The 14,287-nt window shown below is 47.3% G+C and overlaps 1 protein-coding gene across 1 annotated transcript in view; it reads right to left on the minus strand.

Annotated features, from left to right (window-relative positions):
- The window catches only part of LOC119173870 (uncharacterized), a 396,568-nt gene that overhangs the window by 233,993 nt on the left and 148,288 nt on the right, over window positions 1-14,287 (minus strand). Inside the window, exon 2 of the mRNA XM_075895412.1 lies at window positions 10,960-11,039. Coding sequence (XP_075751527.1) covers window positions 10,960-11,021 — 62 coding nt within the window. The 5' untranslated portion in view covers window positions 11,022-11,039. The remainder of the gene's footprint in view (window positions 1-10,959; window positions 11,040-14,287) is intronic.

Consider the following 14,287-nt stretch of genomic DNA (forward strand, 5'->3'; position numbering starts at 1 on the left):
ACAAAAACGCAGTGCATAGCGCTCGGTGCCGCTCATAAATGCGAAAGCTGGTCACACAGGTCAGCACAGCTTACGCGCTTGCACTCGAATTCGCGGCTCAAGCTCCACAAGATCGCGAGGCGTGCGGCTCCGTTTCTATACGGCTTCGCTGTCGAATAAGGCAGCCCACCGCGAGATGCCTCGTTGTATCTTGTTTATTTCTCGAGACAGCAAGCTATACAGCTGCCACTCTCCGTGCACCACGCTGGCGAGAAAAAAAAAGGCCACGCCCGTCACGCGCGGATTTTTACTAAAGCGGGCCAACGAATTACCGCAGCCGAGTTCAGGATGCGAAGACGAACACTATACCGCCGCTTCTTGTGTTTCTGTAGCGTGCACAGAAGCTAAATATGTAAACGCAGCGTTCCGAGAGAACATAGAAGACACTCGGGGTAACAAGATATCGATTATATTGATTGACATGTGGGGTTTACCGTCCCAAAACCACCGTATGATTATGAGAGACGCCGTAGTGGAGGGCTCCGGAAATTTCGACCACCTGGGGTTCTTTAACGGGCACCCAAATCTGAGCACACGGGCCCACAACATTTCCGCCTCCATCGGAAATGCAGCCGCCGCCGCCAGGATTTGATCCCGCAACCTGCGGGTCAGCAGCCGAGTATACTTTAGCCACTAGACCAACGCGGCGGCGCGGAGTAACAAGAAATCACTGAACAAAGAACGTAACAGTATAGCCACATTTTCAACAAAAGAAGTTGAAGGATACAAACACTCTTCCCAAAATGTTGGTTCTAGCGATGACATCGCTTTGGATTGAATTGGATAAACTTTTATTGGGTCCTCCAAAACACAAATCAGTGTGCCGAGGGCCGCTCCCACGTGTGGACTGAGATGATTAGCTCCTCAGCCGCCTCGCGGGCTTGTAGGACAGCTGTATTCCTTCGCGATCAACCAAGTCACGCTTGAACATCTAGTATCGCAATAGCCGTGAAACGTCCTATTTTCTGTCAAAGTTGCAAAGCGATTGTAGGCTATAGCTTGTGACGGCTTGCACAAACTTTGATTGATTGATTGATTGATTGGTTGGTTGGTTGGTTGGTTGATTGGTTGATTGATTGATTGATTGATTGATTGATTAAACTTTAAAATTGGAAAGTGTATGTTGCAAAAAATTTATTGTTCTCGAGAAAAATTGCTCAGTGCTCCATCACAGGCCAGCGTCAGTTCTGTGAACGTGATCAGATTCGGGGACAATCAGCGAGATCAGATTATTGCTTTGTAGTTTTTCCTCCTCAATGCGTTGTCACTATATAGTAACTCGGCGTACGAATTTTCCTCTCCGATCCTCTTCATAGTTGAATGACCGCGACAGAGATGGCGAAACAGACAGACTGGACATGCACGCGTAGCCGATTCTCTCTCACACTGCAGATATTGCGGGATACGCTGTAAGCCTTTCGTAGCAAAATATTGCTGTATATTTTTCTTCAGTATCTTCATTTAACCTTTGTTTTCATTCCTTAACGTGTACGGGTTGCATAGCTTTCGGCGGTTTACATTTAAAATATCGAGACCTTCACTAAAGTCCACGCACACAGTTATACCTACGAGGGAGGGATATTTCCGCCAGCATGGGTATACTTTTCCCGTGTGCGCATCTGCATGCTATAATACCTTCTTTATGATCGATTATATATGACATGCTGATGTGACAATCTGTCCTTCCGATGTCCTTGTCACGTGAAGAAAAGAAGAAAAAAACTGCAAGCCTATCGCGATGACGGTCGGCTTTAAACTGGTCCTTGTGCACCCGGGGACAAATCTCTACGCTCCAAATTTGCATATAGAGTAGATAGAGCAACTGCTCCTGTCAGTTCTGTCACCACGCATGAAATGCCTGCATATTTACGCATATAAAGGCGTCCGTATCTGTAGAGGCTTTGACGTATGCACGGTGCGGCGTGTGTTAATAACGCGTTAGGCTTACGCTGCATTTTTGCGCCGCCTATCGTATATACTCACCATGTGCGTTCTCGCCTATTCTTTGCAGCGCCGGAATGGGCGATACAGATCAACGTACCAGATTTGTGGAACTGTTGGAACATTTGAACAGCTAATGAACAGTCGCGTATACACATCAACAAACAACGTCGGCTCCATATAGTTGGGACAAACCGAAGATAACAATGATTAAACTGAAGGTATGCGGGCAGGTTCCTTCGGGTGAAAATTCTAGGAACATGAAGCCATCCATCGCAACTGTAATAATACGTACGGTGTTCCTAAAGGAGCTCGTACAGAAACTGCATTTACTCGCTAAACCGGACATGCTTTCAATCTAGTTTACTTCCTTCCTGACGTAATGGTAACAAACCACACTCGCGTCTATAATCGACATCCATACACCCCTTCTCTTGCTGTGTCTCTATCATAAATACGAACGTCTATCACAGCAGTTACGCAAAACTGATGCGCTTCTAAATCGATACATCAATAATAAACCAATCATGCAAGTGAATTATCACTGCGACGTGTTCACCCTTAAGCATGTCTGAGTTAGGAACGACGTCCCGGGTTCGACTCCCCCCATAATATATAGTTGCATTTAAACAGCGACTTCACGGATACACGCCAGACTACGTCAGCTTATTAGAAGTATCGATAAACATAAAATTGAGGGCGCAAAATCGTCAGCCGAGAGACGAGGTCCTTTTCTTAGGGCGACCTTACTGAGGCTGCAAAGGGGTAAATTCCAGACAGTTGAACCAGTACAATGCCGGAGACAGAAAAAAAAAACGAGTACAACAGTAATATAACTTTAACGTAGTTTCAAGGCACGAAAGTCCGTCTTCAAAAAGAAGTGCGTTAAACTATAGCTGCTCGTAGACAAAATTTGCACCCCATCCTTTTGTTGGCCTTAACGTTAGCAAGCTTGGCAATAAGCCACGGGTGCTTAGAAACGAAAACCTCTGGATTATATAGGCTCCACAGCTTTCGTAAGACCAGCAAAGACAGCTTTACCTTTCCGAGTATCGCGTTGGAATTCATTGTTTCTACGCGCCACACCTAAGGTTCCTATATATTGCCGCCCCAGAATTTCATCGTGAGCACCTGCGCTATCGGGGACTAACGCACAGGATAAGTGTCGAATGCAGAACGAAATTTCGCTTTCAAAATTGTTAATCCTGCTTGAAACACTTAGGGTAGGAGTGATTTTGGAGAAGCTGTGAAGCCAAGTGGTAACAAACATAGGCACAGGTAAAAAAAAAGCATAACTAAGTGGATATCGCTCGCCGAAAGAAAAATCACTTTATCGCCCTTAGGTAAGAAGCACCTGGTACGTAGAACTAAGCCAATCTACTCATTGTCTGTAAAAATTAGAACGCAAGATGAAAAAAAAACAAGATTGTGAAGATCTTAAAAAAGTGGAAATATACTAACTATAAAGGAGTGACAAAGTGCTAGCAAAAAAGTGATAAGCAAGCGCGGAAGGTGCGGGACGCGGGGGGGGGGGGCATTTCGATTAGATATAAAAGGAAGATGACGCGAAATAGGAAGAAACGAGACGAGATACGATGAGGATGTTTTCGATTACCTTTGTATCGCAAATTAGGAAACAAGAAAGGCCAATGTTCAGGGTAAGACGGAAGCTTGGAGAAGTGCAACATTCGTGAGCACAAGCTGTCACCGATGCCGACGTTCCGGCAAACGAACTAGTCATTCTTGAACAAGACAAGTCTGCTTGTCGAAACGTCACCCAGTTTTCACGAATTAACCTGCGAGAACGGCACAGAAAGACATAAACACATAGCTGCTTTTGTTCTTTTTTTTACCGCCGCCATGGTAACAAAAAAGATAGCATACCAAAGCCTATACTTTGCCATTGCAATCGCTGTGAGACCAGTTCAAATGCGAATGGGATGGCATGGAGACAACGCCAAAAAAAGAAGAAAAAAAACTGCCCGGGTAGCCCATATACGATCCGGGCAAAAGAAAAAAACACCAGCTCACAGAGGACAAGGAACGCGAGACAAGAAACGCCCCGACATTGGGCAAAGACGCGTATGGTTACCAGTTACACGGGCAACGACAGCGAGCCGCAGGCGTTCAGCAACACACGCAGACCAACCATGCCGACGCGGGATCGCTGTTTTATACACGCGCGCGTACACAAACAGCGCGCGAAACAAATTGCACGAGCCACGTCGGATGACGGCGATCGTTTAGCAGAGTATAAGGCGCCAGAGGTCAGCAGCGCTGCGGGCATTCTTCACAGAGGGGACCACCACCGGAGGCTGCCTTTCATACGGCGAAGAACGATGAGCAAGAAAAGCAAGGAGAAGAAGACGAACAAAAAAAAAAAGGCCCGGTAATGTAAAACACCGGAACGTCGGTGCATAGGAGTGAAAAATGAAGCCGCTGCCCACTGGAGAGAAGTGCGAACAAAAGAACTGTGCACGAACAGGATGAAGAAGAGGAGGCATATAGGAAATAAAGTTTGCCGAACCGAACGCGCGGCCCCCTATTGGTGGGCTCCGTTGGTGTCGCGTTAATCAGACCCGTGACAGCAATAAGGAGATATTTGGGGTTCGGGACTCGCCAACCACCTCCTCCTCCTCCTCTTTCTCTCCTCATTTCTTATAGCCCTACGCTTGGCAGTCTTCTAAAGGGTCCCGTTGCGGCTGTACGTTTAAGCCGCGGGCCGAGCTATCACACGGCGTTCTTTATGGAGTCAACGGGCGCTATTGAAGGTAATATACCGGGCGCATAAGAAAGAACAGTCCATATACCGTGATTTGAGTGACCACAGACAAAGCGGTCCTTGCGGTGCACCCTTTCACGCGTCGACGTGCGCTTCGCTGTAAAGTCAACTATTATTAAGGAATGAATGTGCGCACAGACAGCTCGTGATTGTGCGCTTGGCTGTGAACTGCGCGCGCGATTGGTGTGTACACTGTCGTCCTTTATGAAAGGGAACACGCGAACGCGCGGCCTGCGCTCTGCGGCGGCTGCCTACAGCGCCATCAACCGACAGCAAACGAAAGCACGTTCGCTTTCAGCGTCGTCTGTTGCCAATATATATAACGAGTTATGGCCGGTAGACAAGCGCTGCTAGAATGAATTTCAGTACGTAGTTCACTGCCAACATATCAAACGTTGTGCGTGACCACGGCGCAAGCTGCAGTAATCATTCGATATCGCTAGCCGCGCGAGCGGTGAGGGAACGTAATCTAGCAGCGCTTGTCTGCCGGCCATGACTCGTTATCTTGCTTGGCCATAGATGACGCCAAAAGCGAACGTGCTTGCTTCACTAGCCGGTTATTGGCGCTGTGGACAGCCGCCGCAGAGCGCAGGCCACGTGTTCCCTTTCATAAAGGACGACAGTGTCCATCTAAAGTTTTTTCCGTCTAGTTGTGTGCGTAGTGTGGGCTTATTACAGATACTACGGTTATAATAAACATAGTGATTACGTTTTTTTTTCACTTAGTTTGTTCTTGATGTTATCGGTCCTTGTTGCCTAGCGTTGTATTCAACTGCGCAACGTCGTAGCGGACTTTCCAGCAAGCTGTCGTAGCCTTCTCTGGTCAGCCATTTTATTATGTGTAGTATTTTGTTGCTTTGTCATTCCTGTTATAGTTGGCTCTGCACCATACAATAATAAATGGCCCACTAAAAGTGAATACTCATCCCGATTCTGAGGCACCATATTTTGCAGCTTGATATTTAAGTTGAAGTCGGAAACCCTACACAGCACCATCCCACTACGATCATAGAGACAGGCACAGAATAATGGGACCGGAAATGAAGAGGGCCCCATTTTGTCACGGTCCCCGCCTTGAATCACCTTTGCCGACCGACGAAGATCAAGCGGAACTTAGCACGGAAAAAAAGAAATTAAAAAAGAAGGACATTAATCTCGCCTGCGATCGTCCTGTCCTGGCAATGATAATCAAATTACGCCAGGCAAGGAAAGCGAAACGGCAAAGTAATTACCCCAGCGCCGGACCGCGGCTTCGCTCGCGACCTCTCTTAATGATCACGGCTGAAGCAAAAACGCGTGCACGGTAAAAACCATTCCTCCGCTCAGAACACCGCAATTCCAAGACTTACGATGGCCCGATTCTCTTGACGTTTCCCTCTCTCTCTTCGTTTTCCTTTCCCTTCCTCGTCTATCTATCTATCTATCTATCTATCTGTCTGTCTGTCTGTCTGTCTGTCTATCTATCTGTCTGTCTGTCTGTCTGTCTATCTATCTGTCTATCTATCTGTCTATCTGTCTATCTATCTGTCTATCTATCTGTCTATCTATCTATCTATCTGTCTATCTATCTATCTATCTATCTATCTATCTATCTATCTATCTATCTATCTATCTATCTATCTGTCTGTCTGTCTATCTATCTATCTATCTGTCTATCTATCTGTCTGTCTGTCTGTCTGTCTGTCTGTCTGTCTGTCTGTCTGTCTGTCTGTCTGTCTGTCTGTCTGCGAGTGAGCGAGTGAGCGAGTGAGAGATTTACTCAATCAATTAATTTATGCACAATATTACACATAACAAGGGAAAATTTAGGAGTGCAGTTCCTTCATTTACGTACAATAATTGATTAAGGGCCCATTTTTTATTAGCCTAATAAAACCGACATAATAATAATTGCTATGGTTATACGTCCCAAAAACACGATATGATTACAAAAGACGGCGTAGAGGAGGGCTCCGGAGATTTCGACCACCTGGGTTGATTCGACGTGCACCCAAATCTAAGTACGCGGACCTCTGGCAAAGGCTTCCATCGAAATGTCGCGGTCGGGATTCGACCCCGCGACCTTTGCGTCAGCTGACCAGCACCATAACCACTAGGCCACCATGGTGGGCAGCTACTAGTACAACCACGATGGCGAGTGTAGAACAGTCAGTTTTTAACAGCTGACGTCACGTGGCACGTGACCATTCTTTACGAACTGGAAGGTGACCAATAAATATAATGCTACTCTCCCTCTCGTCCCCTTGCCACGTGCAGACTAAATAATAACAGTGACAAATTCTGGTTAAGTTGCCCGGTTGATTCCTAGCTTCTACCTAAGATTAGTAGAGTTGATTGTTAATTGATTCTCAAGAACGTCATTTCCCTCCCATATACGACTGCTCAGTCGCAATGCAGCACGCTATCGCAATCGAATCGGACGACTCTCGCTCTCCAGCAACTCCCGCTATACGCTTGGTTCAGCGCCTGGAACCTGTTATGGGCGATAATTCAACATTACCCACCAGCTGTCTCCTGTCAAACGTGGAAGCGCATAAGCACAACCAAGATGCAGACTCCAGCAACACAGAAAACAAAACCTATTCGGGACAGGAAACAGAAGAGACACCCATCGAAATTCCTTTAAGCATTTCGCGAGCGCCACCATTCGAGGGGTAAAAGCAAACACTCGTAATATGATTCCTGTACGGAAAAGAAGGGAAGGCGACCGATGCAAAAGAAATTTAAAACGGTAAGAACAAGAAGGCACTGGAGAACGAAGTCATTAGGGTAATGCGTGTAATGGCCCGCTTCCATATCGCGCTTCCCCTCGCATGCCTTTCACTTTCCTTCCTTTTTCTTTCTCTCCCAAAAAGCCCTGAAGGCTGCAGTATGGTATAGCAGCCAGCACTTTGCAAGAAGCCAGAAAGTCTTCTTCAGCTCGCAGTTCCTGCATTCTTTTTTTCTTTTCATCGGCGCACGGTAAAAACTGCTGCGGTCTGCAGCAGCGACGGCCCCTCGCGCTCCTGCAGCTCTCGGCAAATGAGTACAGCGTTGCAAAAGCCGAGACGTGCAAAAAATGGTGCGAGAGAGCTGCCGAGCATTCCTCGGCAAGTTTTTGCAGGCGTCGCGTTAAACCAGTGCGTGTTGTCTGCTGGTAGGTATTGCCTCTTTCGCGAGCATGAAAGTTCAGATGTTGCCATTGTCCATAAGAGTTCAAAGACCTTGTCATCAGTATTGCTCACCTGCATACCTCTGGTGTAATACCTCTACAGCATATTTACAATCTCCCCCCACATCTCTTTCTCTGTCTGACACACACACACACACACACACACACACACGTGTGTGTGTGTGTGTGTGTGTGTGTGTGTGTGTGTGTGTGTGTGTGTGTGTGTGTGTGTGTGTGTGTGTGTGTGTGTGTGTGTGTGTGTGTGTGTGTGTGTGTGTGTGTGTGTGTGTGTCAGACAGAGAAAGAGGTGGGGGGAGATTGTAAATATGCTGTAGAGGTATTACACCAGAGGTATGCAGGTGAGCAATACGGAAAATACGAAGGACATAAAAATATTTTCTTTAGAAATCCTCCTTGGCTACTATACTTTTTCATCCCTTGGTTCGCCCAGCATCCAGTGTTGAAACGTTCATCTACGTAAGAAAACCAGTAAAGGTACAAAGCAAAATAAAAAAAACAAAATCGAATGAGGCTGCTGGCTTCGACAAGTCGATGACATACATCGATCTGAAACGACCGCATGAAAAATTTTTGCCAAGGTTTTTAGTCCTTGGATATTAGTGTACGAAAAACTGGGGCGAAAAATTTGTGCCAAATTCACGTATTTCACTAAGCACTATCACATTGCAAAAACAAAAAGCAAAAAAAGATGCTCTATTTTCAATCTTGGTCGGCCCCATGCTCGAGGTACAGCCGAGACCGGTTCCGAGGACACGGGTCGCGTTCACAGCTCAAAGACTTCAGGACTACGGACGCCTCCCCGACCCCATACATTCCCATATCTAAACGTTTATTAAGGCGAGATCCCTATATGTCTCATCAAAGGCAAAAAAAAAAAAGACCGTCAACGTCACTCTCTGCCATCATCGTGACGTCACACGATTGCGTCATCACACGACGTCGTAGCTTGGTCGGAAGTGGGCCGATTTCGGAGGCACTCCAAAACCATGCGACGCGCAGTAAGTTTACGATACCTCCCATCTCTGAGGCCGTGCGAAAGCACGCAGGGTGCTGAACACTATAGGCGAGGGGCGTATTTATACAATCGGCTGAGGAGAAAAAGACGACGACTTTCACCTTCGTGCCTTGTTATGTAAATGCATAAGGTACAGTTCAATTCTCACTTTCTTGGTATTGTGTGTAGAAAGAAAGCTCGTATCTTCAGAGCGGCAGTCCATGGAACGAAGTGTGAGCTGGTGCATATTCCACAGCCGCCAAACATCCCGGAGCGCTGCACGCAACTAAGCATACGGAGACGACGTGCGTGACGGCGAGGTGCGTGCGCGCTGGGACGCTTCGGGAGTTTCCACCAGCGCGGTCTCTGCCGCATGGTTTCGAAGCGCGGGGGCGGCACGGCCGAGTGTATTAGCTAAATTACGCGACGACCTCGAGACTGCGCAGGACACACCACGTCATTTCTCCGCAGCTCTCCGCGACCACGAGCCTTTCTCTCTCTGTGACTCCCTATTTTTTTATTACTCTCTATATATCTTCTTTTTATTTCCTTCTATATCTCGCCCCTCTCACTCAGCCGCCACTACCTCTCCCGCTCGCCTGTCAAATGCACTTGTATGGTTTTGCGCTAAGTAAGAAAGATTTTCTTAATTTCACATCCAGAGCGAGTTTCGCGAAAGTCCCCTCGAAGCACTTGAAACGGCGCCGCGGGTGGGACTGCACACACTCTTGACTTCTTCATTTTGTTATAATTATTTCTACCTTTGAACGTTATGTCTTTGCATTTCCGTCTGACTCGACGTTCTTGCGGAGACACTTCGTGAATTTGCGCGAAGAAGGAAAAACAAAAAATACCCCAAAACACCGGTGGGATCCGAGAAAGTGGGCTCGAGAAAAGCGCCTCGCGAAGCGTACGAAAAACGCCAGATGAAAACTTCCGTTCGCAGAACGAACACGTGCACTTAGCTGCAGAAAGTTGCGGAATTCACTTTCCTTTTCCAATTCTAAGTTCAGGTTCTAAGTTCCTTTTCCAATTCTAAATGTCCACCCCCACCGCAGCAGTGCGGGTGGACATTTTATGAGTTGACCACCACTGAGACTATGATTACGATCTCGTGGTAGAAAAGAAAGCATCGTAGGAAGAATTTACACAGAGAACACGTCATTTGCACCATCTCGCATCTAGCTATGGGCGCATGACGGTATGAGTCATCTCAGACGCGTAGCCAGAATTTTTTTTTTGGGGGGGGGGGGGGGGGTACGGGTTCGGTGTGCCACTCCTTGGCTACGACCCTGGGTCGTCTGCTGCTGATCCCCTGTCAAGATGAAACGCACGCGGACCGTGCCCGGCAGAACAAAAATGCGCAGCGTCTTTGTCCGCTTTGGTTGTTCTTTCTTATGCATGCAGCGATGTTTTTTTAGGGGCGAAGCTCCTTAGGGCGTGGGCTGTGCGTCCCCTGTATGTAGCCACCTCTAGTTTAGTTCTTGCAGTGTTCACTAGATAGCGGTACCATCCCCTGTATGTAGCCACCTCTAGTTTAGTTCTTGCAGTGTTCACTAGATGGCGGTACCGTCCCCTGTATGTAGCCACCTCTAGTTTAGTTCTTGCAGTGTTCACTAGATGGCGGTACCGTCTCCTGTATGTAGCCACCTCTCGTTTAGTTTTTGTAGTGTTTACTAGATGGTGGTACTTGTAGCTGATGATGAAAAGATGCAAGATGTTATAAACTAGAAAGCGGTACTTGTAGTTGATGAAAGACGCGAGATCTTACAAAATAGGAATGATGTCACATATGGCGCGTGTCATTGGTTGAAGGCAATCGTTCGATTTAGTGCGGCGACGTACGCTAGGGGGAGCGATGTAATAAAATCGAGTGGGCAAAATGTACAGAGGATTAATGGTTTACCAGGTTTACCTCCAAAGCTTCGCCCACTCATCATCATTCACTTCGTGGATATGGCGGAATTTTTTTTTTCTTTTACAGGTTCGAGAAGCATGCAGCGTAAGGGCTGTACCAAGAATGACGCTCACCTCCAGAAATGCGGCGCGTATCCGCTGCACTGGCCGACGCACTTCTGGCAAGGTCCGTCCATGGTTCTCCGGCGGTCAGCCTGAAACACGTGAAAAGCAGCGCATTGTAGTCAACGATATGCGGTACGCACCGACATTCTTCACCAGTGATTTGTGTTAAACAACAATGAAAAAAAAGAACAAAAGAGAACCGTAGACGAACTACACGGGTCACGGCGTAACACCCGTGCTCTACGTGCGATATAGTCTGTTCGGCTTGTGTTTATACGCTTAAGCCAGTAAAGCCGCCCACACTTATATGACTCAAAGTAGCGCGTAGCTAAATGCGCATTCTGAAATGACTACAGCTAATCGAAAACGTTGCTACCCAGTCAACTACCCAACAAACGTTGGGAATGAGTATAGAAACGTAAGTTGAACCGCTGTATGCCTTCAGCGTATAGAGTTCCGGCTATGTACGTTAGATTTACGGGTAACTTCTCAGCATAAGTAGTAACATGGTATTTCAAGTTGACAGGAACTGATCTTATAAATCCAGCTGTCTCGCCATTATGATGAATGTCTTTTTTATATATGTGTGTGCATGACTGCGCGTACAGTTTGTGTGTATACGTGATCATCGCAAATATAGTCAACACCCAACACCTGTGGAGTGCGCACAAGGTATATAGACGATGAACCGGGTTGACATTATCCGGGGTAATAATAGAATAAAATGTGATCTGTTCTAGCATTCATTGTCGTAATGCATAAATCGTATTTTGATCACCGCTACCACTGCTTGCTAAAAAAAATAATTCGATATCCCCATATACGGCATGCTTCACAGTAGTCGTTTCAGCAAGTAAACAACCTGAAATTATTGTTCTCTCAAGTTTCCTAACATCACTACCCCGCCGCGGTAGTCCAGTGGTTAAGGTACTCAGCTACTGGCCCGCAGGTCGCAAGATCGAATCCCGGCTGCGGCGGCAGCCTTTTCGATGGAGGTGGAAATGTAGGCCCGTGTGCTCAGATTTAGGTGCACGTTAAAGAAGGCGGTCTAAATTTCCAGAGCACTTCCCTACGGCATCTCTCATAATCATATGGTGGTTTTGTGACGTCAAACCCAATATATCCATCTTCCCAACATGACTGCCCTTTTCTATTTCAGTTGGCAACCATAAATAAGCCAGACTACCAACGACGAAGCGTATTATACAGCGCAAAACTAAGGTACCCACGTACACGGACAATAATGGACACGAAGAACCACTTTTCGACCAAAATGACGACCGGCCTCTACGCGACGATGCGCTATACTGCTCAGACACTGATAAGAAAGCGTCGACGCTTTTGATTAGATTGCGCTTCCATCGCAAACCCCGTTCGGTTTGTGCAACCGTAGCGCACGTCCATTGCTCGCTTCGAAAGGCGCAATAGGGCTATACAGAACGGCTGACCCTTTCTTTCACTCCATCCACGCACACGAAACGACCCATAAATCGGTACATGAAATGAAAGGAACATCAATTTTCGTTTTCTTCTATTAGCTTTTTTTCTACCACGGAGCGTATAGCTATAGAAGGCCATTCTTTTATTACGACAGTCTTGCGCCGAAGATTCGCTTAAATAGAAAAACAAAGAAAGATATAGAGTAAGCACGGAAAGGAGAGAGACGAGCGAAAAGTACGCGTTATTTGACCAATCTTGGGCGCGCCAGCGCGAAGATGACCGTTCGTTCCTGAAAAGAAACGATGACATTGCGCAGAAAAACGGAAGGAAAAAAACGAATGAAGTACGACAAAAGTAATACCTGAGAGAGAGAGAGAGAGAGAGAGAGAGACGAACGCGTAATCTTGTCCGGTCTAAACAAGAAAAGGATGGTGCTGTACAGCAAGCGCAGCGTTTGTCCAGCCCCGCGAAACAGGAACGGGAGAACGACAACGCGAGGACAATAATCGCGTCGTGATTGCAGTTCACGTACTGGTATATTCTCTGCTTCCCCTTGTCCTCCCTCCTCGACCACCGCATCCGCCAGCCGTTTTCCCTCGGAAACTCCTCTCAACTGCGAAACCATTCCTGCTTACCCGACAGTCAACTTGTTACATGCCTTACTTCTCTTTGCATCGCTCGTTTCATCATATGTCTGGATCCTATAGTCCATGCCTTTCTTTGTTCACACACACACACACACACACACACACACACACACACACACACACACACACACACACACACACACACACACACACACACACACACACACACACCTCTGTCTGTTTCCCTTTTTCTTTCCTGCCTAATGTGTTTCCAATAGATCTTCATAAAACAAAAAGAAAACAACAGAAGAAGAGAGAACTTAACGGTCTGCTGGGCGCCACAAAACAGCAACACGATTGGACTGAAAGCGAAAAGTATTGAATAAAGAAAGCAAATGAGCTAGCGTGAGCGCGACGTGCCATTTTATGTGTGTTGCAGAGAGCTAAGCAGTGGAGGATAGAAGGTACGCTGATTCCATAACTTCCCTGACGACAAGCCGCTGCTGGTCTCGCCTAACACGGGGTCCAAGCGCGAGCTCGGATTGCTACGAAAGGCGAACGTCCACCCTACCCCCCTTTTTCCTGTATAGAAGTCTCCCTTTTCTGCTATCCTCGATGGGCAAACACCGACCGGAAACTCCCCGGGGTGGGAGGCCTCGGCGGCGTCTTCTTCGTCTTCTTTCCCCAGTCACGTCTGTAAGTTGGGAACGCACAAACGTTACGCCCACACACAATCTGCCGTTCTATCACGCACGCTCAAACGCAGTTATGAAGGAAGAAAAGGGAACACTGGACACTGGTGGCAGACGGCGATGCAGAAAAGAAGAAGATGCGAGGAGCTACTAAAGACGAAAAATACATGCTGGGCACCACCAGCACAATCTTGGCTGCACTGACCTCGCAGCTATGGAACCCGGCAAAAGGGAGGAAAGCGAGAACGAAAGTGCTGACAGAAATCGTGTTTACACGACAAACATTGGGCCGCGTAAGCGGTCTGCTTCCCCTCGCGGCTCTGAAGTAGTAAGGAGAAGAAGAGCCCTCCCTACAGGATAGACGCGGGCCTGCTGAGGGCGACGAAAATACTACGCCTACTATGCAATACACACGACTTTTATTTCGCTACGCGTGTGGTAACATTTCCGTCGCCGTGTTACGCGTGTGTCGTTTTGTTCGGGATAGTTCTCGCCCGCTGCGAGCAAGGTTGTGTGCCAAAGGGCTTTTACGCGCGGTCTGTCTATATGTATGTGCGTGCTTGTTCCTGGGCGCTGGTGTTATCATGAAGATCGCGCCAAGAAGCCACCCTGGGGTGT

Source organism: Rhipicephalus microplus, chromosome 5, assembly GCF_043290135.1.
Source record: "Rhipicephalus microplus isolate Deutch F79 chromosome 5, USDA_Rmic, whole genome shotgun sequence".
NCBI lineage: Eukaryota > Metazoa > Arthropoda > Arachnida > Ixodida > Ixodidae > Rhipicephalus > Rhipicephalus microplus.